A 24,159-nucleotide genomic window follows, 5' to 3' on the forward strand; every position below is an offset into this window, starting at 1 on the left:
CCTCTCCGTCGTACACAACGGTAAAAGACTGGGCTAAGCAGTTTCGACTGGGGCGAGAGTCCATTGAAGATGATCCACGCGATGGTCGTCCAGTGGAAGTGGTGACACAAGAAAATTTGTCTCTTGTCGAGGAGGAAGTGCTGAGCGACAGGCGTCTGAAGGTGAAGGAAATCTCAGAAAGGCTGGGGCTTTCCAAAACAGCCGTTTTTCGCATCATCGGCGAGGGCCTTCACATGAAAAAGGTCAGTGCGAGATGGGTGCCACGACTTCTCTCGTCAGTTCAAAAGCAACAGCGCGTCGTCTGTGCCAAAGAGTTTTTGGAGCTCTGTCAAGAGAACGAAATATTGAAGTCAATTGTCACAGGGGATGAGACTATGGTGCTCTGCTCTGATCCCCTTTCGAAAAAGGAGTCGATGGAATGGCGCAAACCAGGAGAAGCACCCCCAAGAAAAGCCAAGGTCACACAATCCACAAAGAAGATCATGGGAACAATATTTTGGGATGGTCACGGGGTCCTCCTCATCGACTTCAAAGAGAGGAACACCACAGTGAATGCGACTTATTATGCTTCACTCCTGCACCGACTGCGAGACGCCATCAAGGAAAAGAGGCGCGGCAGGTTGAGTCGAGGTGTCCGGTTGCTCCAGCACAATGCCCCTGTCCACACGGCTTCTGTTGCCAAGGCTGCACTGAAGGAGTGCGACTTCGAAGAAATCCACCACCCACCGCACGGAGTGACTACTTCCTGTTCTCAAACTTGAAGAGGGATCTCAGAGGACGGAGATTTCAAAACGATAGTGAGGTTCAAGAGGCAGTTTTCCAGCATTCTGCGGACAAAACTTCGGACTATTTTTTCAAGGGTATAAGAATGCAGGTTGAAAGGCGTCAAAAGTGCATCGAAGTTAAGGGTGACTATGTCGAAAAGTGATACACTTGTTTCATCTTTATGACTATTAAAAGTTGGCCGGGCCGGAAACTTATGGAACCACCCTCGTATGTTATGGATTGTACCACAAGGTCGTAGCGCAATAGAAGATGCGTGTTCTTGCTACCCGTCATTGAGAATACAGTCATGGAAGACTAAATATGAAAAATGTGACAACTAATTCCAGAAGCCCCACAAAAAGGGGGTGTTCGAGAAAAAACACTTTCGTTTTCTTCTTCTGTTATTCTAACGTGCCTGGTACACATTCCTAACGTTACTTTTTTGTCTATGTAGATATGCTTACGGGCCGTTTGTCACGTGGGACACGCACCCGTTAATGAAACTGTCGCTGCCTTCCTATTTCTGTGCCGCTCCAACGCATGGTGTCGGATTATACCTCGTGTTGGTGTCATACCCTGTTCCTTCCCTTTTCCGTGAACTTGAAAGTTAGACTTGAAAGAAGTTACCGTATTTTCACGCGTATTAGCCGCGGCTTATGCGCGATTTTTTTTTCTCACGGGCGCCCTGCGGCTTATCCACCGGTGCGGCTTATCTGATGACTATTTTTTCCTGGTATTTTCCCCATACGCCGATTTTAACGAAAGGGCCGGCAGTGCCTCTGGAACAGCACTGCCCTGCAGATGCACGAACAGTGCGTAACAGGGACGGGTCCACATTCGAGTAAGTTGATCTTCCTAGTGCATTCCCGCAAGCAGCTTTAAGGAAAGTGGTGACAGTGATTCACGTCTTCTGGAAGATCACTGACCCATCAGTCCACGAAAACCCCCCCACAAGGGCACAATCCGATCTTGGTAGAACTCCAGAACTGACCTCCTCTGTTGTACACTGTGCCGATCCCGGAGTATGGACCACAGGGTTTATGGCCTTCTCTATGGTCTCCTTTGTCGCACAAATCAGTCGTCTCGTATTGCCCGCGGCTTATCTGCGGGTGCGGCTTATCTGCCAGAAAATTTTCAAAACGTCCCAAAAAGCGCGTCCTGCGGCTTATCTGCGGTGCGGCTTATACGCGTGAAATTACGGTACTCTTTGCGGACGTCTGTGTGCGTGTGTCCATCTCCTAACGGCATATTCGCGGATGGCATCTCTTTCCCGCCTCTTCCCGGCGCATTTAGCCCCTTAGAGCTACAGGGAGTGTTCTACTTCTACCCCAGAACACGGAAACACCTAATCCAGGGTGTCGAACCGCAAAAAACACGGGTTCGGGTACGGGTTGATTTCATTCCGGTTCAGTTTCGGTTCGGCCACGCCAAAAATCGAACCGGTTCAACGCTTTTATTTTTTTCTCCCACAATACTGCTTTTATCAGGAAATGCGTGGGTAATAGCTTACTGCTGTTATAGCCGTCTGCATTGACGTTTTCAGTGGCAAGGTACTACCTTTAGCGAGAGAAAGGAGAAATGGACGAACAATTGCAAATAGCGTCCACGCTGATGAAACGGTGTAGTCCTGCTACTTTCTGCTCCCAAAATCTCTATTTTCACATGCACAGTGCCAGCAAGATACACTCAAAGGAAACCTAATAAGATGGACAGCATTTTACATAGACGACGGTTACGGTACTTGCCGGCACATGCATTCGCAGGGCGAATCGATCTGAAACCGTACTGAAGCATGTCGTGTCTGCCAGCGTGTCTGCCAGCCTTGCATTGTCCCAGCTCACCAGCAGTGTACCAGTTAATTCACAACACAAAGGCAATGTGTCACGACACGACTGCCCTACCAGTAAGCAGAACTACATTTACTTTTCGAACCACGACCAATCAAACAGGCACCGTTCTGCGTACGCTCCTTCGCCACTTCTGATGTTTCTGACTTGTTTATTTTTTACTGCTCACGTGTAAAGAGAAATGTTGGGCGCTTGTTTAGTTCACATATTTATCCTATAGAGCTACACAACGCTCCTACGCAACCTGCTCCATTCCTGCTTCATTCGTCCGCGTGGCGCCTCCTCTTTGAAGAACAGACGCCACAGCGCGTGCGTCATGCGCTAGTCGCGGCGCTCACGAGGAAAACTGCACGTCAACGCCTTAAAAAAGACGCTGAAAGACCTACTGTACGTCTTCGTTTGACTGCTACGTGAAAATGTGCGAAATTCATGATATCGAGACCAATGTGTCCTCGTCCAGGGATTGAGAGGCACTTGAACTCTTATGTCCGAACCGTTTTGTTGCGAATCGGTTACCGCTATTATCGGTTACCGCTATTAGCGGTTACCGCGGGAGTCCGCTATTATTTTTTCCGGTTCTGCTCCGGTTCAGGTTCAACAGTGTCATGTAGATTTCGGTTCGGGCTCGGTTCCTACAAAAATAACGGTTCTGATACTGTCCGACACCCTGACCTAATCTCAGTTTTTCAGCAGCATATATCCTGCATATGTGGCAGCATTCCCTCTTTAATTAGCATAACTTTTTACAGGTCAGTCAATTAGAAGGTAAACTAACGTACTTTGTTATTGAATATCTGTGTGAGAACGTGTGCTGAACATGTCCATATATACTTGTTTTTCTGTTCTTTGGCCTTCTAGTTATGAATTCCACCTGTGTTCAAGCCTATAGTATGTCTACATAAAACATTAGAAAACAGGCACAACAAAACGCAGTGGCTTTTGAAAAGACAAACAAAACAACAGAAGTAATCAGTACCATCCCTTGAAGCCTGTGTTCCTATGTGGCTGAAAGTGTACTGGTTCTTTAGAAGTTATATGGTATTATTAAGTTAAAGTTTGTAGATATCTATAGTTGTAGCTACAAGCAGGTTTGCCGGGGTTTTACAAGGATTTATGCTGAATGATATGTGGTCAGTAGCATTTGCTCATGACACACACCTGAGAAGCATTACCGAAATGGAATATGGAACCACCAAAAGTGCTGTTCTTGGGCTGAACATGACGGTACAGCACTGGATACCTATTGTCAGGCAGCATGTGAAAATAACACCAAGTAGTGGGATGTATCATTCATTTTTATTAAATGACAGCTTTACAAGTTAGGCGATGAAATGACAACTGTGGGAATGTGCGACTTGTGTGTACATTAGAATCCAGATTGCCTTCCTCTTCTGGATGCAACGGGACCACCACGAAGAGGTGGGGAGGAGATGGCAATGTCAAGGTAATCCCCGATCTGAAATCTGGCGGCATTCAGGGTTTTGTTGTCGTCTGCCCCCTTCTGCCCTGAGCATGTCGTTCCAATATCCCGCATTCGGTAGCCCGGCCCCCGGACATCAGGGAACACAAGGGCAAAGTCAAAGTAGGTGCCTTTTCGACGTGCATCCCGGTTTACTTCTTTTACGAGGCTAGTTAATTCCTTCAAAGTAGCATCCATCCTGAAGAACAGGGTGTCAGGTATTAGTGACACGTAAACATGAGACCGCACACGGAGGCTCACGACCAGAGCGTCAAACCGAAACGTTTTTCAGTTTGTTTCAGGTTCAGCCATCAAGGTTCGGTTCAGCTCCGGAGTTCACATATATCGGTACGATGAACTGCTTCAGAGGCTGTAAACCGGTTCGGAACCAGTTTGAGGTTCTAATATGCTACAAAATTATAGGTAGTCACTAAAAATGATACAAGCTCGCTTGGTTAAGTTTTTTACACATTTATTTCTGTTTTTCGACCAACAGGACCCCCCTCCCCGAGCAACGTGGCACCAATGTATGCAGGCAGACTGCCCCATTCCCCAAATCACCCCCCACCACACACCAACCCGAACCTGTAACCGAAGTTTTTAGGTCGGTTCATTGCCAAGATGGCGCTATTAATTACGGTTCAGTTCCAACTAAAAATTCCGGTGTCGGTTCGACGCTCTGCTCACGACTGATTAAAGGGGCACTAAACAGGTCGACGAACGTTCTCCAATTATTAGGGCCCACGAAAAAACGTGGCTTATGATATCTAAATATGGAATACGTTTACGTCGAGCAACTGTCTTTACCACAAAACAATGACATTCAAAGGGCATAATCTGCGCGAGTCTCCACTTCATCCCTCGAACCAGAACACGTCACAACGTATAGCAAAAGCGCATTCATATTTCTCTAATATTGTTTTTGCTCGCCTGAGGCACCATTTGTGGAGCCCGCCCTAATGTGAAAGGGTCTAGGCATACCTGAACCTGAACCACCATTGGCAGACCACCGTGTTTACATCGGTATAGCGCATGGGACATACGGGATGGGTGCAGATAACGTAGCCCCACATTTTCGCACATAGCGCATTCCCTGCATACCATACGAACTTCCGGCGGCGCACAATGGTGCATTCACGGACTATTCTACCGTTTGCTGACCAAGAGCGAGGGAGACTCCGCCTCCTGGATGACGGCCAATAGGAGGGCGTGGAGGGCAGGCACTTCCCAAGCCTCTGCTCTCGCCTAAGAGATGTCTCAGCGTTACTGTTGTTTCGCGTGTCGCAAGGCTTCTGCCATGGTGCACCAATCTAACCAACTGCTGAACGAGGCTTAGACAGGAGTGTAGCTACCGTTATTTCGCCCGCCGCAAGGCTTCTGCCATGGCGCACCAATCTAACCATCCGTCAACATGGGAACGAGGCCAAGCGGGAGTCGCGCGTACGCTGGGTAACAGACGGCGAAGCCGTCGGTTAGATTGGTGTGCCATGGCAGAAGCACGGTCCTGGTCTGCATGGTCGTGGCAGAAGCCTTGCGGTACGTAAAACAACGGTAACGTTACGCCATCTCTTAGGCGAGAGCAGAGGCTTGGGAAGTGCCTGGCCTCCACGTCCTCCTATTGGCCGGCATCGAGGAGGCGGAGCCTCCCTCGCTCTTGGTCAGCAAACACAAGGATAGTCCTTTGTTCTCCATACATTTCCAATGTGGCATGGCGGTCTCAGCACAGTTGCGTTTAGCCACCGCCGATTTCTCCAAGGACACTGGTGGCACCCCTAGCAGTGGATGGGCACAACCTCAGAAAGACTGCCATATTGACATTGGTGCAGGCAATTTGGGATGCTCAGAGAGCCAAGTTTTCGTGGATAACTTTGTTATTGCATAGAGTTTCATTGCCACGATTTTTTTGTTAGTTTTCATCGTATAAATGCGTCATCCGGTGCCACCGGAAATTCATGCAGTAAGCAGTGAACACCATACGTGCATAAATGTGGGGCTACTTCATCTGCACCCACCCTGTATATACAGGGTCTTACCCTCTAAAAATCTACCTGCGCTGGCATGCCGTGCTCAGCAATTACTCAATGCAGGGGGCACATTGTGTGTTCTAGATATAAAGCTCATAAGGACATTCAATCATGGTAAATCTCGAAGTGATTGAGCACCACAGCGCGAAGTTATAACGGAAAACGTGCAATTCCCATAGTCAAAACAATCGAGATAGTGGTGTTGTGAAGAGCAGTTAGAGTAGAGTACCGTGCACCTAATCCCTTTTGATACAGGGCAGATCCCAAAAATAGGTTCACAGTTGCAAAAAAGTAGACAAAGATAAAACTAATTAGATAAAAACGTGCACACACACAAAAAAATACACATTGTCACTTATGTCTGTCCAGATGTTGTCGATTTTTGTTTTTTTAGTTGCTCCCACTTCACAAGGCGGCGCTGCGCATGGTTGAGCCGTTCTGTCGATGTGGTTTCGGTTTCCCAGAATAGGCAGGCGACGAGGTCTTGGTGGTTTTCTGTTGTTTCGTGGCTCTCTGGTTGAAGCGCGTCACATTCTGTCAATATATGATATAGACTCTCCATCCCTTTGCCGCATAGCTGACAAGTGGGATCCACTTCTTCAAAAAGTTCACTCCTCCTGACATTTGTTAGCAGACACCCCGTACGTGCTTGGAAAAGCAGCGCGCTGGCTCTGTCTCCTGTATATTGGGTGCAAACTTCGGGTTTCAACTTGTGGTTACCGTACCATTCGAGGCTTTGCTTTTTCTTTACACTGTTTTTCCATTCTTCAGTCTACGTCGTTTTGATTTCTTCGGCCGTGATTTTTGACCACTCTCTCTCGTTGCGGGCTTTGTGGCGCCTCGTGCCTCTGATGTTGATCCAGGGTCCTGATTGTAGCTGGCGAGAAGACAACCGCATCATTGGCGATGCGGTTGTCGGGCAAGGTCGAAAGTAAGGGCAGGGACCGCTGTAGATTTCCAAAGTAGCCTTCCTAGGGTATATCGGTTATAGGAATGTCTTGCAGAGTTCCAGATATGCCCTTTCAATTGGTTAGACTTTTTGACTACGTTCTGTTCGTGCTTACTCAGGTAGTGTTCGTCACTAGTGAAAGTGATTCCCAGGTACTTGTATTCTTGGGTGCGGGTTATAGGACGATCTTGGAGTGTGAAATGCAAATTGCTTGGGTCCTCGCTATTGAAAGCCATCCATTGTGTTTTTAATACGTTGAACTTTAGCCCATCATTCTCAGCTTCTTCGGTGCATATGTTCAGCATATGTTGCAGGCTTTCTTCCGATGGCGCAACTAGAACGATATCATCTGCGAAGGCCAGCGCTGTATCTATTGGTTGTCCAGTTGTTGTCAAAGTTCTCACGGTGATCCCCTTTGACTCGCTTTGCAAGCGCAGCAGTAGGTTGTTTATATACATGTTGAACAAGGTTGGGGAAAGGGGGCAACCCTGCCTTAGCCCCACCTTGACTGGTACTGAATTTCATTTGTGTTTGCCCAGCTGGTATATTGTTTCTGTATCGTCATATAGTTTCTCGAGCAGTAATATTTCGTCTTTCGAAAGGCCTGTTTCAGTCAGTTTCGCAGACATAATCATGTGGTCCACAGCGTCATACGCTTTCTCGAGGTCGAGGAATGCAAGGAGTGTTGTCTCTTTATTTCTGTTCCGTATCTCAATGAGCTGCGTTGACATGCTGCTCCCCAGGCGGCGACGTGTCGCATATCCTGCCAGTCGCGTGGAACTGCGGTTTTCATTTCGCTTTCGTGTAACTGTCGTATTTTGCTCCCGAAGTGAGCAACGCGAGGAACGAAATTGCAGACGACAACTAAAAGGGTCATCGTCGGCTTATACTGAAAGGCAGTGAAATAGCATTACGCGGAGACGTCTCTGCCTGCCAAAGCGATACGTCGCCGTCTGGGGAGCTGCGTCACAACTGCGCTTCGCAACACCGCAATCTTGGCTGTTTTGACCATGGGAATCGCACATTTTGCGCTATAACTTTGCGTTGCGGTGCTCAATCACCTCGATATTTACCATGATTGAATGTCCTTATGAGTTTTATACGTAGGCAGCACAATGTGCCACCTGCATTGAGTAATTGGTGGGCACGGCATGCCGGCACGGGTAGACTTTGATAGGGTAAGACCCTGCATATATAGCGCATAGTGCATGAAGATGGAAGTTTGCGTGGTCGTATATATTTTGTTAGAGTGCTTGGTAACCACTATTTTTTTCCTAGGTTTCTGTGGCATAAATTATTTACTCTGACGCGGCGGAAGTCTGTGCGCTGTAGCAAACTCCGCGTGTAAACGTTCCAAGATACGGGACTGGGCAGTGATAACTGCGCACACTGCTGAAGAGCAATACTTACCACGTGTAAATTTGAAGTTCATTTGACGGCACGCTTCCTCTTGAATATTCACTTAGTGAATGATGTCTGGAGTTGTTGAGGAACACTCGCAGCAGTAATGGACATGTCTGCAATGAACAAGTGAAGTGTACAGAGCTAGCGGAGCGGACCTCTCAGAAGCACTGTTGACATCGTTCTTGATATCATGTCACATAACGTAAACGAGCTGCATTAAAACAATTCAGAAAGCATTTGGTATACCTTTTCTCTGTCGATTGGTTTTTCGACCTCGTTCTTCTCTTCCACGACCGACTCCATGTTTTAAACGATAATAATGATGATGATGATCATGATGACTTACCAGTGTTGCTGCCCGGCGCAGGAGGGTATATGCCATCCATGATGGAACTATATTGGAACTAGCTGGACCTGACGAACCTAAGGACGAAACGACGAAACCTATGTTCAAAAACGGGTGGCCTTTGCGTTGTTTTCAGTTTAATCGCCTTTGCGAGCTGTGCTCGTGTTATCCACTTGACGTTCGACCTGTAGACAGTAGATCTTTTCTTATCCTGCATGTCGTAAAAAGCCAAGGCTCCAGGCATTCCAATTTTCTAGTCGTTCTTTGCCTCGCATACACAGGAAGCGAGCCACAAAACACGAGGTTTTGCCGCGATCTCAACTTTACAAAAAAGTTGCAGAAATCGGAAATTTTGCTGGCAACAACACCAGTAGTTCATGTGCTTTCAAAGGCATGGCGCTGTAGCTATTTTGGGCCTTTTGGGCAACCTACCTTTGTCGCAGCCGGTTGCTGCAAGAAAAATAATAGTTACCTGAGACTTTTCTGTATTACTTAGCACAGTTGCTAAGTTGCTCAAATATTTATATAGTCGCACAGTGCCCAACGGGTAGTCTATTTGCGAAACCCTTCATGTTTCCGGGAAGTTGTATTGATTTTTAACTGCATATCGTTTCGCGACTGGTCGAAGTGAAGCACCACAACGAGGTATTACCATCTTGAGAGTTCAAAACACGTGCGCACTGCTTTTGAACTTGCCGATCGTGCAGAAATACTCTACTGAAGGTATGGAAAGTCAAATACAAAACGGCTTAGAGAATCTCCTCTCTGAGCAGCACAACGGCGAAATTTCCGGAATGGAAAATGCGGTAAGTTAGTTTCCTTGCGTGTGAGTGCCAGAAAAGCGACGATTGATACTCAGGAAAAATACCTGAAGCCGCTGAATAGTTTTGCTGTACTTCATTGTCAGAAATACCACCAATATGCAGTACATTCGTGAGCAGTTTGTGAGGTGGCAAACGACTAAATTTTGTGGTCTGCAATAGAGTGCATGTTCTTCAATTCAGGTGTATTTCTATCCAGAAACTCAGTATTCGTTTCGACTTCTTTTGAGCGCCATTATTTGCAGGAAGCTTGGAGTCCTTATACCAAAGCTTGTGTGCACTGAACCCCATGCAGCTTCACCATTTTATAACTTGTAAAATTCTGTTTTTTGCGCAGCAAGTTTTACACAAATTAACTAAGTTTCTTTGACACACAAAGCTTTTAGAAGAGATAACTCGGTGATGCTAATGATTGGGACGCTACTTCTATAATTTTCTGTATTTACTATGTTTTGTTTGTGTGTGTGTGTGTCTGTGTGTTTATCTATTGCCATTGCATTGCAGGAGATCAACGAGAACTCAGAGGGTTTAGCAGGTCCCTTGGAGGTCTGTGTTGCTGCTGACCACTGTAAGGAAGAAAAGATAGAAAATGTGGCTGCCATTATGACTCAAGGTGCAATTGCTGAAAAACAGCTGGAAAAGCTTGCATCAGGCATCCCGCAAGATGGCTCCCTCGAACGAATTATATCCGAATGCAACAGCGCTGCCCAGCAGATGAAGCACACCATTCACGAAGTGCTCAAGGCTCGCCTAGAAATGGGTGAAGCAGCTGCACAAGAGGAATCACCCGAAGAAGACCTTATCAAGCGGCTGGTGCATCTAAGACAAGTGAGGTTTCCAAGGATATTCATGAAGCAAAGCACGCAGTGTTTCCATACTTGTCTGCGAGTACTCGCGGTCACATTTAGTCAATGCGTAGCTGATCCCTTGTGTAAGGGAACCGAGGGGATGATGAAGCGTTGTTGCACTGTTGTACAGCTAGGAGCAGAGTTAACTTGAACGCGTCTCAGACCTGCGGAGGCAGGAAAGAGAGGTGAGGCGTGAAGGTGTATGCTGGCCGAGATCGCACGGATGCGATGCCGTTATCTCAGTGGTACGCGCGAAGGTGGTCGCGTTTACTGAGTGGGGCATTTTCGGCATTGTGATTAAACAAATGAGGATGAACTCAGCGATCACGACCACCTTCGCATGTATTATCATTGAGATAACGGCATCGCATCCATGCGATATCTGCGAGCATACACGTTTACATAATCGTCGCATGGTAAGGCGGACGCCCCCCCACAGCACAAGTGGGACAGTCGAAACACTCTTTCCCTTCATTTCTCCTCAGCGCCTCTAGGGTGGCTGTCTACGGACTACGCAGGTCGGAAACACGTTCCGGTTAACTCTGCTTCAAGCTGTACATGGTGCCTCAGGAGTTACAAGAAAACTGTGAGGCGCAAAGTGATGTATAGTTGAGCTTACTTAATAAACTCAAAATAAAAGTCATAAAAATAACAAAGATGGTGAAGAGCATCAACTGTTTACTATATACATTAAAAAAAAGACTTTCGTGCAGTAGGCTGCACTTCTTCAGGTTCTTCAGGTTTTTATCAAGTGTTAGGTGCAGCTTCGTGGTTCTTATAAACTTTATAGTAGTCAGACCTGTTACACAATAGCTGTTACTTGCCAGTTATACGCTCTTGTGCCACAATTGAGACAGCATAGTTTCTTTTAGGCATGTATTGAATGAGATTCTTGTGAAGGGGGTTCCTCAAGGCAAAAAACCATGTCATGTTTCCTCATCTATCACACATTTTACATACATTCGGGTATCTTGCACAATTTTGCACAGATTGTTCTCAGAAAATTAAATAAAAAACACATGGAAGTTCAAAATGGAAGTGACTGGTGAATAGTCTCTACGTGGAAATGAAATATATTATCTGCTAATTTTTTAAAATCTGTATTATGGTAGCAATTTCGGTACATCTCAAATCCTTTTGAAAGCGACAATGTGCAAATGTTGACTGAAGTTAATACAGCTTTACTTGGAAGTGTACTCACACACACTCACACTCCCAGCTGATTGATGATTCAATAGGTGATCCAGAAGAATGTCGGCGAGGACACTTCATCCCATCCAAAGCACCCGAGCAGTGGTGATAATTCGGATAATCTCTCGGCCGCTGCTGTGGACAGAGCGGCACGAGAACCGTCTCCGAAGTGCAGCACGCCTCAGCGAACATCAGCGTCAGCAGAGAAGGGTCATAAGGAGAAGTCCACATCCGTAGCTGAGTGCTGTGCAGCGGAGAAGCCCCAGGGACCGCACGAAGAAGCTGCTGTGAAAGGTCCGGTGAGTGGAAATCAATTTTTCGGAGAATACATTATAGGGAGCAGTGGATGTAACTTATTTGTTTGCAATTTTGCATACATATCTGCTGTATTCGTTAGTCTTATAGAAACAAACCCTGGTACCTGGCGTGTTAGCTAAGTAGGATTGCCCTGTGACAAGGGCAACATTCCCTTGAGTTTGAACAGACACTGGAAGGCAAAAAAAGAAAATGCAAAAGTGGATGGAGCATTGTCTGCCTTTTTGTGTCTACCCAGACTCAAGGAAATGTTGAAAAGTGGATTGTTCACCAATGTAACCACTTTGTTTATGCAAATTAACTTTTAGCCACGTGTGACGAGTGCAGATATATACATTTTTACGTTTTTAGTTCCATCTGTTCTAATATGCCATGGAATACTAGAAAGATGCATGCTCAGCCCCGCAACATTTACATTTTTTTAGCAGGCACAACCAAAGGCAACTTCCGTTCCTCCTTGTGAAAGGAGAGAATCGCCATTGAGGAAGATGCCGGCCAAGCACACCTCTGCCACTAGCAAACGCAAGGGAGAGAAAACTGTAGGTATGTTATAAGCTTGAATGCTGAAATTCTGGTACAGTTTTTGTGGTGTTTCATTTGGGCACAACATGTGCCTTTAAGCATGTACACAGGGAACATGTGGCTCGTGACCCGAACAGTTACGTCACAGCTTGTTTTACTCTAGCAGCTGTCAGAATTACCTTGTATTATGCATTCAACTGCCAAATGACCCGTTATTTAACCGTAATCTTAAATGCGTTTTGAGCACCAGATCAGTATGATTACAAGCTCTTTATATGCATATCGCAGCAGCAACGCAGAAAAGAAAAAGAAAGAAGAAGCTGATATGTCTTCGCATATCACAGAAAGCATATTTTTATGGTCGAACCATTCTCATTCTAAAAAGGTTAATCTGCATCTACATCTCGTCATGTTTACGTCCATGTTTGACAGGGCGAGTGAAGTTCCACTCAAGGACAATGCAGGTACGAAGGAATACGATAGTGCAGCGTGCCAGGTGGCTTAGGTGGCTGTGTGAAAAAATAAGTATCCATAACAAAGGGATCAGGGAAGGATGTGTTTTACTCACAGCTGCAATTAAACAAAACCCCTCTTGAGTATGATTTTTAATGGCATCTGACAGCATCGACTGTATATACTACATTGGCAAAATAAAATAAAATAAAAGCAACTCCGAGCTGAACGATTTATCCTGCCATTCCTTTTTTCTTTTTCCCGTAACTTGAGGTAATTCCGTTGTCGTAGCAGGATCGAATTAACACACATACAAAATAAGAGCGTATTTCTTCAACTAACTCATTTGATGGGGGGGGAGGCTCTTTCCATTCGCCTGACCTATTTCAAATGACCTCTTTCACGTGTACTTGTACATAACGCTCAAACGAAAATTGCATAAATACAAAATACTTGGTGTAATAAATCATTGGTGTAAAAGCGCGTCTGAAATTTAAAACAGTTCATAAGGCCACGTGTTACTTCTTTCCGACAGAAAGCATAATGCGTGGTTTGGCGGCCCATATGACTCCAGAGGCCAAGTTAGAGGCTCTGTGTCAGCAGCACTTAGGTGCGCTAGAAGCCATGCGTCTCCTGCAGCTACGAGTGCAGCAGGCCGATCGGACAGCGGCGCAGGCGGTACGAGAGAAGGAGCAGCTGCAGGGGGAGTGCAACCGAGCTCTTCTGGCTAGAAGCCGCCTTGAAGGGCTCTGCAGGGAGTTACAAAGACAGGGTAGAGTTATTAAGGTAGGCAGCATGCATATATGCAACCCTTGGTGCGTGCAGCGCGTCATTTGCGCCATACAGTTCATACGTAGAGCCTGAAGTTTTTTGGGTTTTACCCGATTCTTCCCCAAATTTGCACCCCGAATTGAAGGTTCACTCTTTAGGGTGAAACCCGATTTTTACCCGGCAAATTCCCCTCACTGGGATGTCTGTAGGAATGCACTAACATACTGGTTTGGCAGCAAATGCAGTTACATCACTGTTTGACCCAAGCCAGTACAGTTAGTTTGAGTAACTGAGCCCGATTTCTCACCGTATTTGGCATACTGGACGTTTTTCCACCGGAATTCACATGAATTTATAGCACATGTTTATTTACCCGATTTTTACCCCCCGAATTTAGAAAAAAATATTTCCCGAAAACTTCAGGCTCTATTCATACAGTATGCCTGGGAATGCGGACTGTAATCAGATATTCTGCGGCCTGAGTGCCTTTGACCACTGAACAGAAGAAGGATGTCAATGAGGGATTAGCGAGGAAACCAGATTTTACGTGCAATTTTTTAATGCTTGAGCAGTGTAATGGTCTTGATGTTAGGCTGCACATGTGCATGCGAGCGCTTCTTTTCGCTCACGCACGTCAGCAGGTCCAAGTTGTGGTTAGAGAGATGTCTATCTTTGAGCTCAACTTTGAATGACCCTGCAGCAACTCAAACTAAGATCACAAGCTTGGAGGAGCACGTCGGAGTGTCATGAGCATGAAATTAGGAAGAAACATGAAACCTTTTTACTAGGGGTGTGTGAATGTTGGAGTTCTGGAAATGGAATCAAATACCAATCACTCGAAGTATTCGATTCGCGAACCGAATATCGTATATTCGGTTTTCCGCATATTCGACTATTTCCTGAATATGAACGACACCACCCCCCGAAAGTGAGCTTCACGTGATGACTCCCTGCATGAGGTGAAGCCTGCTTTACAAAATTGCCTGTGCAGATCAACGCAGGCAGACCGTTGTTCCATACTGAAGAACCCTGAGACGAGGGACACGAAAAAAAAGGCTGTTGTTGTTTAGCTTAAGACAGTGTTATCCCTAGCTAATTGTGTGTACTTCGCCTGAGGAAAGGCTGGTGTCCCTCCCACGTGTACTTCAGCGGTGCTGGCTGGGGATTTTGATTTGGTGTCTGGGAGGTGGTCTTCAAGTAAGTGAAGACTCTTAAACAATTCCTACAGCCCAGGAACAAAAAGTATGTCTAAAAGACGTCCCTTACGTTTAAAATTTCAGCAACGCACCTTCCGAGACGTACACACACCAGCAAAAAAGCTTAAAGGACGTTCATGGCAAAGGCAGGACACCATCTCTCACAAGTCTCACAAGTGACCTGTTGATGTTGATAAACAATTACACTAATGCCATGAGCTACAATTTGCAAACTTTTATAGGAAAAGGCACATATTGTAAAATTTGCACAAATATTTCATTCGGTATTTGGCATATTTTCTCCCATTTGTTTCGATATTTGGTTCGACTTCAAATATTCAGATTCGCACACCCCTACTTTTTACGTATCATAATAACATAGCAAGCCTGGAACCATTCAATATCATTGAAACCAGTATAGTCTGATTCGTTTTCCCTCCTTCACTGGTTCTTCTATGTCCTTTTCAAAATTTAGAACCGTGGGAAGTGGCAGCACTGTCACCAAATGAAGTTGTTGTTGTCATACTATGTGGAAAGAAACAAACAAACAATGAAAAGAAAAGTGGTTTCTGCATTTCAGAAATAGACTTACGGTTCTCAGACTACATTTGATGCTTGGTTTTGTTAGTTATGATCTTGACAGTTGCCTTAAGTTGAAATCATAATGCGAATGTTCTCTTTTTGTTTTCTATCCTGCATTGTTAGGAAGAGAGTGCCTTGAGGATTCGCGAAGAAGAAGAGAAGCGCAAGGAAGTGGCAGGGAAGTTTCAGGTAGCCCTGCAGGATATAACAGCCCTGCTGCAGGACAACCAGGCTCGTAGTATGCAGCTTAGGAAAGAAAATACGGAACTTGTGCAGAAGCTCAAAACGCTGGTTGATCATTACGAGATGTGGGAAAAGGTGAAGTACATTCTTATCGGCGATGCATCGCTGTACATAAGGAACGTGCATTCTTCACGTGCATTCACTTCCTTGTGCAGCACATGGGAACAATGCTGGAACAGAAGGAATTGCAAGCTCAAGTGGCACGTGCGAAACAAGTGCGCACTGAAGCACAGCTGCATCAGGAGAGGCAGGCCTTTCTACAAGAGAAGCAACAAGTGCGTATATAGGCTTTTCTCGTTGTTGGTTGGTCAGTAGTGTCGATAATCTTTTAAACCTCTTTATACTTGCATTTAAGAGCTGCAAAGGGTCTTGACTCAAAAGCTTTGTGCAGCCAGAAGCAGAGTTAGAGTTGAATGAAGTTGAATGAAAATGTTGTTGCCGTTCTTGACCTCTTTGCTACATAGGGTTATGGAAAGATCTGGTCAGATCCCTTGTCAGAATGGAATTGAGTGTCGTAGGTTCCTCATTCGTTGAACAAATGCAGGTAATAGTTATCGGAAGATTAATTTAGTTGTGAATCCTGCCACTCCAATGCTCCAAAAGTGAAGAATAGTATATTTTGTCCTTTTTCTCTCTTTCTCTTCTCATCTTCCCATCCTCATTGTTTATGTAACACCGGCACCTACACTACATAATACACAGTAAACATGCAGTGGTGGTAAGTGTGACAGGCAAGACGGCTGGAGTTAGCCTTGCACTTGCAGCAGTGCATGATAGCATATGAGTGGCAAAAATTGAGCTGGGGAAAGTGTGGTTGAGGCCTGTATATGTACAAGGTTGCTGGAGACAGTCCTGTTTCACAATTGCACAGGGTTATACAACCTTCTTGTCTCGTATTCTGAAAGAAAGACTGCTGTCTTATTAAAAAAAAAATACTATTAGCAATTGCGGCATTTATATATTACATATACATATGAGCAATTATGGCATTTGCAGCAAGTGTTAATGCCTGCATAGCATCAATGCAGTGTGTATGAGCTGTCCCAACATGCATGCTGTTTGTCTTTTCTTGAACAGTATGTAACTTCTTTTTGTAAGTGTAACATGGGAACGGTATACATGGAGCCACATGCCTTGGGGTAAAGCTCATTTTTACCTCCCCCAGTTTGCATCACCATCATTTAGGGTAAAGGCTGAACACCCCCAAAAATGAACCCCCCCAAATGTTAACCCCCAGAAACGTTCAGCTTGTTATTCAGCAGCGATTAATAGTTTTGCCAGGCTAATTTTGACTTATTCTGCGGCCCCTGGCAAAAACTCAACGAGGGTGGGGTGAAATATGGCCTTTGGGATTGTAAAGGTTCCCGACCCCTGGTCTAGTTAAACCAGGCGAAAACTGTTCCTCCCCCCAATCATCACATCTGCATCTTTGTTGGTTGGAGTAAATCCCAACAAAACTCGGAAATTATGAGAACTAAAATTAGATTTTCCTGATTGCGAAAATCACAAGCGTTGAGCTTTACTCGGTGACGTTGCCCTCCTGAATTTGCGTTTCACTTTCTCGTGTTAGGTTTTGCAGCGAGTGTCAGACACACAAAGGCACACAGAGCAACTGGCAGCAAACGAAGCTCAACTACGCGCCGAGCTGGCCCTCTACACCAGCAAGTATCAAGAGTTCCAAGGTGCCCTGTCACAAAGCAACCATGTCTTCCGTACCTTCAAGGCAGATATGGAACAGGTATAACAGAGACGGGTTTACAAAATATCAAATGCTGTCATTCATACGTGCCAGTCATAAGTACCCTCTACGTATTAACACACAGTACTGACTTTGCAATGTTTTTTGTGATCCCCAGATGTCGAAGAAGATCAAGAAGTTAGAAAAGGAGACTTTGCAGTGGAAGAATCGTTGGGAGAGCAGCAATAAAGCCTTGGCCGAGATGGCTGCAGATGTACGTACAGCACATTGTATCAGTCAACACAGGGAACTTGAAAGAACTAGCTTATCTGTCCGCACCAAGAACATAATTTAATTTGCAATTGCGTTGCATAGTTTAACTTTTAAGGTAAGGTTTAGTTTTAAGGGACGGTTGCGTCTGTTCCAATCGATATCGAAACTACTATGGGGCTATACTCTAGGGCACAGGGATTTGACGACGTCATGTGAGAGGATCGCGTTTGGCTGTCCACGGCTGCTTCCTCCGTGTGTTTTTGTAAATCTCATATTCCACTGGTGACATTCCGCATGGGAACCCTATTTTGGAAAACTTGACGAATGAAACAGGGTTTCGAGCCACGTTAAGAGAGTGCCTCTTCATTGCTCACTTAAAGGGACTGTCGCATCCATTACAATCGATATCGACACTATAGTGTCAATTTATTCCTCGTGGACCACTGACCACGGTATCGAAAAATCCCGCACGAAATAGTGGCGTAGTTTGACTGTTATTCGACGGGATACATGGCAAGAGCAGACGCCAGATGTTGAGAGTATGCCGGAATTCCCTCTATCGGGAAAAGCGAGAAAACGTCATTCCCTAAGAACCAATGAGGGTGTGACCTTGAGAAAAGGAATGGTGCGGCTGTGCGGGCGTCTCGCAGGGTCACGGGGCGTCTGGGCGGTGCCTCTCTGCTCTGAGCACCACCCGCTCGCTCCCCCGCTTAGAGAGTGACGTCACGCCGCCAGAGCCTCCGCAGCTGCGGAAGCAGCATCGACCCCTTGAATTTTTATGTAATATTTATTTATGTTTATTTATTTATTTATTTAATATTTGTTTATTTAATATCTAAGCACTTTTCGGATGAAAAAAATTAGTCACGTACATTGTCGGCCGATGCCGAACATAGCGGTGTCTGTTTCATCGATGGGGTTTCCGAGTGCGACCGACCCTTTAAGAGACCGATGTTGTTGTTAGCTGCATATAAGCACCTTTGGCAGAGATACAGCCAATTTTACTTTTACGAGATCTTAAATTTACTTTGTATCGCACTGAGATGAAGCATAGTCACGCAACTGTTTCTGCAGAAAGATAAGCGTGACCAGGAGCTGGTGGCTGCCCAGCAGAGGGTGATCACCTTGGAAAAGCTCTGCCGTGCTCTGCAGCTAGAGAGGAATGAGCTCAACAAGAAGCTAGGAGACACAGCTACCACCCTGCAAGGTATAGGTGAAGTCAGGGGTAGGTACAAGGGGTGTTGATTCACACCTGTCATTTTTTTGTCAAGCGAACTGAGCTTTTAAATAATTGCTAAAGAACAGGCGAGCTGGTAATTCGAATTCAAACTAAAACCTCTGAGACTAGGGATTACCTAGTACCTAGTGTGTGTCTGTTTTTGTAGTCGCTAGTCTCGGGGGTTTTAGTAATATGCACTTTTGAAGCTGCGAAGAACAACTTAATAGCAAATTCCATTGGCAGAGCAGGGTCAAAGTTTTGCTCTGGGAATGTGTAAAATTGTTGTAGCAGTTCATGCGTCTCAGCCTGTAGCCATTTTACGAGGTTGTAAAATTTTTTATTTCAGGTATTTCAGGTACAAATGTCGTGGAGAGTGAAGCAAGTTGAAGGCAAAATAACAATCTGTAGTGCATGCACTTCAGGCTTTTTTTGCGTGTGTTTTCAGTTCGTGCTCCTCAGTGCAGGGCGTGTGTTTTAGCTGCGGTTAGTGTTTTCTGTTGTGAGAACTGCCAACCTTAGGGAATAAAAGAGAAAGGGATACGACGCATCTCAGTACAAAGCCTCAATACACAACCCCCCCCCCCCCAGGAACCACAGCTTGTATTGTTTGGTGCCCCAGCTTTTGGGTTCTGACCTTGGGGAGTAGTTTTCTTGTGTTGCCTGCGCTTTACACTTACCAATGTAGTCATAGATATATGATAATGAAGTACATTCTAGTGCATATCTATTGTAGTTTGGCTGGTGTATATGCCAGGTGTACCATACTTTACAGCTGTTTGTTGATGTGTCGTATTTATAAATAAGATGCAAATAAAAGATTTTAACATCGAAAGTGCTGTGGACGCAAGTTATTATTAGGGCCTGACTTTTTAGGGTTATACCCGGTTATGCCCGATATTTGCCTTCCGACTCAAATCAGGAAAAACGGGGTTTAAACCGGTATTTCCACGAAAACTGCTGGACCAGGGGAATCTGAAGTCATCACAACTAACACACAACTTTGAAAACTGTGTTGTAACTGCATAAATATGTTAATACAAACTGTCAAAACAAAGACCTTGCTGCCTCTTAGATGCATGGACTAAATATTGATACTCTGTGTCTACTGGTGTGTCACGTATGTTATATATCCGAGTAAACCAAAGATTTACGCCTGATCCAACCAGATTCAACCAGAATTAGGTTGAATCAGGTTCAATTCAACCTGATTACACCTGAATTATTGAAGCAAAATATAGCCCGATATTTACCTCCCGATTTTGCTGGAAAATATAACCCGAAAAAAGTTAGGCCCTTGTTATTATGTCCCCAATTCAATTAGAGCCTCAAACATTTTAACCCTGCAGTTTGCAACGGTGTCGTTTTGGACGAAACACTGGTTTGGATGGCCATATGGGCACTGGGGGATGGCAAAGACATCACACTCGGCTTACAATATCATCTGATTTTACTCAGGGATACCTCACATTCTGGAAATACCTCACCACCTCCTTCCTGCATGCACGCACACTGGTCTTGAAAAAAAAAGAAAAAAAAAAGACTAAAACAAGAACGCAAGGGTCTCTAAATATAAGCCCAATTTGTGCGTAATAAACATGCTTTTGCGTAACATGATATCGTGCGAGACATACACAAGATAATTGGACATCTGCATCATCGTCATCAGGTTGAGCTGCTGGATCACCTTCGCTCGCGAGCTCATGCTCTCCATGTCCTGAAACCATTAAACTGCACTGTCAGCCCATCCTGTTTCTGCCTAACAATAGTGACTTTTCTGCATAGTACTGTATGCCATCTTATCAGCTTGTCACTGCATGTCAAGGCAATCCCAGTGGGTCGGGATTGTAAGTAAGCACTGTGATTGGCCTTCACATGGGACCTTTAGTTGAATCATGAGTAGAGCCTCAAGTTTTCAGGAAATATTTTTTCTAAATTTGGAGGGTAAAAATCGGGTAAATAAACATTGTACTCTAAATTCACGCTAAAAACATCCAGTATGGTAAACTTGGGAAGAAATCTGGCTCAGTTACTCAAATTAACTGTACTGGTTCGGTACAAACGGTGATGTAACTCACAAACAAGTCAGTGTGCATTCCTACAGACGTCTCAGTGGGAGCAATTTGTCGGGTAAAAACCGGGTTTCGCCCTGAAGAGGTAACCTTCTATTCAGGGTGCAAATTTGGGGAAGAATCGGGTAAAACACTAAAACTTCAGGGTCTAAATATATACCCAATTTGTGCGTAATAAGCATGCTTGCGCCTAACACATGATGTAGTTATTTTGCTACATAACAACCGCATGCTTTCGTATCAGCTTACTCTGGTGGGTCGAGATTGTAAGTAAATGCTGTGAACGGCCTTCACATGAGACCTTTAGCTGAATCATGAGGGGATGTGATATGTTTGTCATGTGATAACAGAATATCACCAGGCGTAACATTGGGTGATGGCAGTTGAAGAAAAGGCACCAGAAGTGGGACTCGAACCCACCCCATCTGATTGCCGGTCAGAGACTCCGTCAGTTACATTTTGACCGGCATCTCTCACCGGCAGTCAGAGGGTGTGGGTTGGAATCCCACTGCTGGAGTCCTTTCTTCACGTGCCATCATTCAACTGAAGTATGCAACTGGGCATTGTGAGGCTTTTGTTGTGTTTGTCACTCATCCACTACAACATAATAGTAACTGCATGTAAGCTAGCTAGTGTAACTGCTACTATGGTAGCATCTGTAGTTTGAGGAGTTACGAAACATGGAGAGGCTACCATAGTCCGTTTGTACTTGTTTAATAAAATACCCTGGCAGACTAACAGCACCATTGTTAAAGTGCACAGGTCATAAGAATAGCGAGGAAGTGAGGACACATTAAAATACCGGAGTAAACTACAGTGGAGTCCGATAACAAAATCTGTATCCAATGGCTGGAGCGAAAACCCTGGTGACTGGCTATTCTATCCATCTCTCAGTCCTTCCAAAACACGAGCAAATGAAGCTGCCAGATGATGTCAGTAGAGTGTTGTTGCTTTCAGTGCCCTCTCGCTTCACATCACGCCAAGCTTTCGCTTATTAAGAAATTTGTTTGAATAAAATCTGTGCAGCTTTGGAACGAGATATTTCGTACATGTGCCTGACATCCCATAGGTTACGGATACACCATAACCTTTCTGGTGATTTTGTGGCCAAATCCCACTTTAAAACTATAAAGTAAACTTCTCGTGAAGTACATCAGAGTACCAATTATGAGCCATCCTTCTTGGTTCACATGCATGATTCAGCCTTGGCACAAATGGCTTGGGGAAAGCAGGTTGAAGGAAGAGCTTTGGGCTGGGAGTTGCTGATATTTCTAACAGAGGCTCTTCTGCGCTTGAATATCTGCTTTTGCTTCGACCTACTTTCCGTAAGACTTCATGCCAAGACTTTTGCATTAAATGCCTTCACCGAATCACTGGATCTTCCACCTTTCAGCAAAGCAGCCACCAAAGGACCAAGTGCGCACCTTTCATGCATTGTGTTTTGGCCAATAAAAGGTATCTCGCTTATTTCTGACCTGTTCTACGTTTTGTCTCGCAAATACATCATGTTCACGAGAGGATAGAGAGGTAGCAAGCGAGCTGCTGGTATAGATCCATAACTTAAAAACCAGAGACCAAGGTCTTGACAAGACACCTCGTCTGTGGTGCCAGTTTTTGTCCCCCAGCCTCTGGTTTTTTTTTAGTTGCTCCCTGAAGTAAATTAGCAGACATGGTGAACCTTGCTTTTGTGATCACATGTCCTTTGTATGCCTTGACTCCTGAAGAATTATGCATGGAAGGGAACTTTTGAGCATATTTCATTCATGTTACACACTTCAGAGGTGGCGAGACTTGGCAAGAAACACTATTGCAAACCGTCCCTGCTGCAGTCATGGTGCCATTCCCAGTTTGAAGCAATTTATCCGTGACCTAATGACACCTGTATGCAAAACCACGTTTAGCACGTTGGACTCGCACCATAGGTGTTTGACGTACACCAAAGCATATTTCTATGCCTTCCAAAATATAACCACTACTTTGTGTTTTCAGGGAATTGAAGAACACATGTGATACATAATTAAGTTATGCCAGTTTCAATGTGCCAAACATCTGCCAAACCACGTTTCGGCTTGTTTGTGAAATGTGGGTTATCCTTGCGCGCACCCTCCCCTAACATGCAATGAAACACCTTAGATCTTCCATTCTCTCTAAGGTACGGAATCCACCAATAACTTATAAGAGGAATATATGCCTACATGCAAAGCAGTGTCATAAACGTCAAACAGTAATGGCAACATTTGTGAAAGAGCATTTATTACCCATGACAGATGACAAGTTTAGATGATGCCGATCTTGTTGGCCACATCCAAAGCGTCATAGTCTGATGCAAGCCGGACATAAGCTTTCTTCTGCCCGTCGGGCCTCACCAGCGTGTTCACCTTTGCAACGTCGATGTCGTACAGCTTCTTCACTGCAGTCTTGATCTGGTTCTTGTTTGACCTAAGGTGCACGACGAAGACTAAAGTGTTGTTGTCTTCAATCTTCTTCATCGCCGACTCGGTCGTAAGCGGATGCTTTATGATGGAGAACTGGTCCAAGCGTGTTCTCCTAGGCACACTCTTTCTTGGGTACTTCGGGGTACGAGGCAGAGACAGGGTCTTGGGACGACGGAACTGAACCGAAGTATGAATCTTCTTCACACGGGTGCCGTGGGTTCCCTTAACAACCTTCTTGCGTGTGGCGAGTGCCTTTGCTCGAGCTTTAGCTTGAGCCGGAGCATCCTTACCCTTCTTTACTGACTGCTTCTTGTCTGCTGCTTTGGATGCACCGGGGGATTGCTCCTTCTTCTCAAATAGAGCTGAAGCCGCGGGCTTATCTTTCTTCTCGGCTTTCTCAGCCTTTCCGGTCGATGGTGGGGGTTTCTTTCCCTTTGCAGGCATAATTTGTTAGACACGTGGAGGTAGCGATCTTGCTCCACACGTGTAAAGTACGAAAAAGGCTAAGCCTGTCGAAAACGAAAGATAGGTGGCGGGCGGAACGCAACAGGCTCGCAACTTTGTGACACATAATATTTTCTTCTCAGACTTTAAGCGGTTTAAATGTCTATTATATAAGTCAAACAAAAACACTATTTAGTTATCATTTCAAGTTGGTTGTCAACTCGTCAATCATAGATGTTTTATTATTTCAGCCAATCATGTAACAAGACTACAGTCTGTCGGATTTGACTTTGCGTTGCATGCTG

General features: G+C 45.1%; 3 protein-coding genes across 4 annotated transcripts; 1 reads left to right on the forward strand and 2 right to left on the reverse strand.

The window, feature by feature from the left end:
- Window positions 1-3,889: 3,889 nt before the first annotated feature.
- LOC135400759 (histone deacetylase complex subunit SAP18-like) lies at window positions 3,890-8,797 on the reverse strand. Its single transcript, XM_064632656.1, has 3 exons — window positions 8,695-8,797; window positions 8,455-8,561; window positions 3,890-4,270 (listed from the first exon to the last, which is right to left on the reverse strand). Exons 1-3 carry the CDS (start codon window positions 8,749-8,751, stop codon window positions 3,979-3,981), a joined length of 456 nt encoding a protein of 151 aa, XP_064488726.1. The 5' UTR covers window positions 8,752-8,797; the 3' UTR covers window positions 3,890-3,978.
- A 371-nt stretch (window positions 8,798-9,168) lies between these two features.
- LOC135400756 (alpha-taxilin-like) lies at window positions 9,169-19,738 on the forward strand. 2 transcript variants are annotated; one of them, XM_064632653.1, is made up of 11 exons: window positions 9,169-9,600; window positions 10,120-10,443; window positions 11,702-11,953; window positions 12,398-12,512; window positions 13,480-13,730; window positions 15,617-15,811; window positions 15,892-16,011; window positions 17,307-17,474; window positions 17,593-17,688; window positions 18,762-18,912; window positions 19,253-19,738. In XM_064632653.1, the coding sequence occupies exons 1-11, from the start codon at window positions 9,520-9,522 to the stop codon at window positions 19,291-19,293; spliced, it is 1,794 nt and encodes a 597-aa protein (XP_064488723.1). In that variant the 5' UTR covers window positions 9,169-9,519; the 3' UTR covers window positions 19,294-19,738. The 2 variants fall into 2 exon arrangements, with proteins under 2 accessions (XP_064488723.1, XP_064488722.1); XM_064632652.1 differs by having other exon boundaries at window positions 9,170-9,600; window positions 12,395-12,512.
- Window positions 19,739-23,207: 3,469 nt separating this feature from the next.
- On the reverse strand, window positions 23,208-23,921 carry LOC135400758 (large ribosomal subunit protein uL23-like). Its single transcript, XM_064632655.1, has one exon. It carries the CDS (start codon window positions 23,852-23,854, stop codon window positions 23,252-23,254), a length of 603 nt encoding a protein of 200 aa, XP_064488725.1. The 5' UTR covers window positions 23,855-23,921; the 3' UTR covers window positions 23,208-23,251.
- Window positions 23,922-24,159: the final 238 nt, after the last annotated feature.

The sequence above is a fragment of the Ornithodoros turicata genome, chromosome 7 (genome assembly GCF_037126465.1).
Source record: "Ornithodoros turicata isolate Travis chromosome 7, ASM3712646v1, whole genome shotgun sequence".
Taxonomy (NCBI): domain Eukaryota; kingdom Metazoa; phylum Arthropoda; class Arachnida; order Ixodida; family Argasidae; genus Ornithodoros; species Ornithodoros turicata.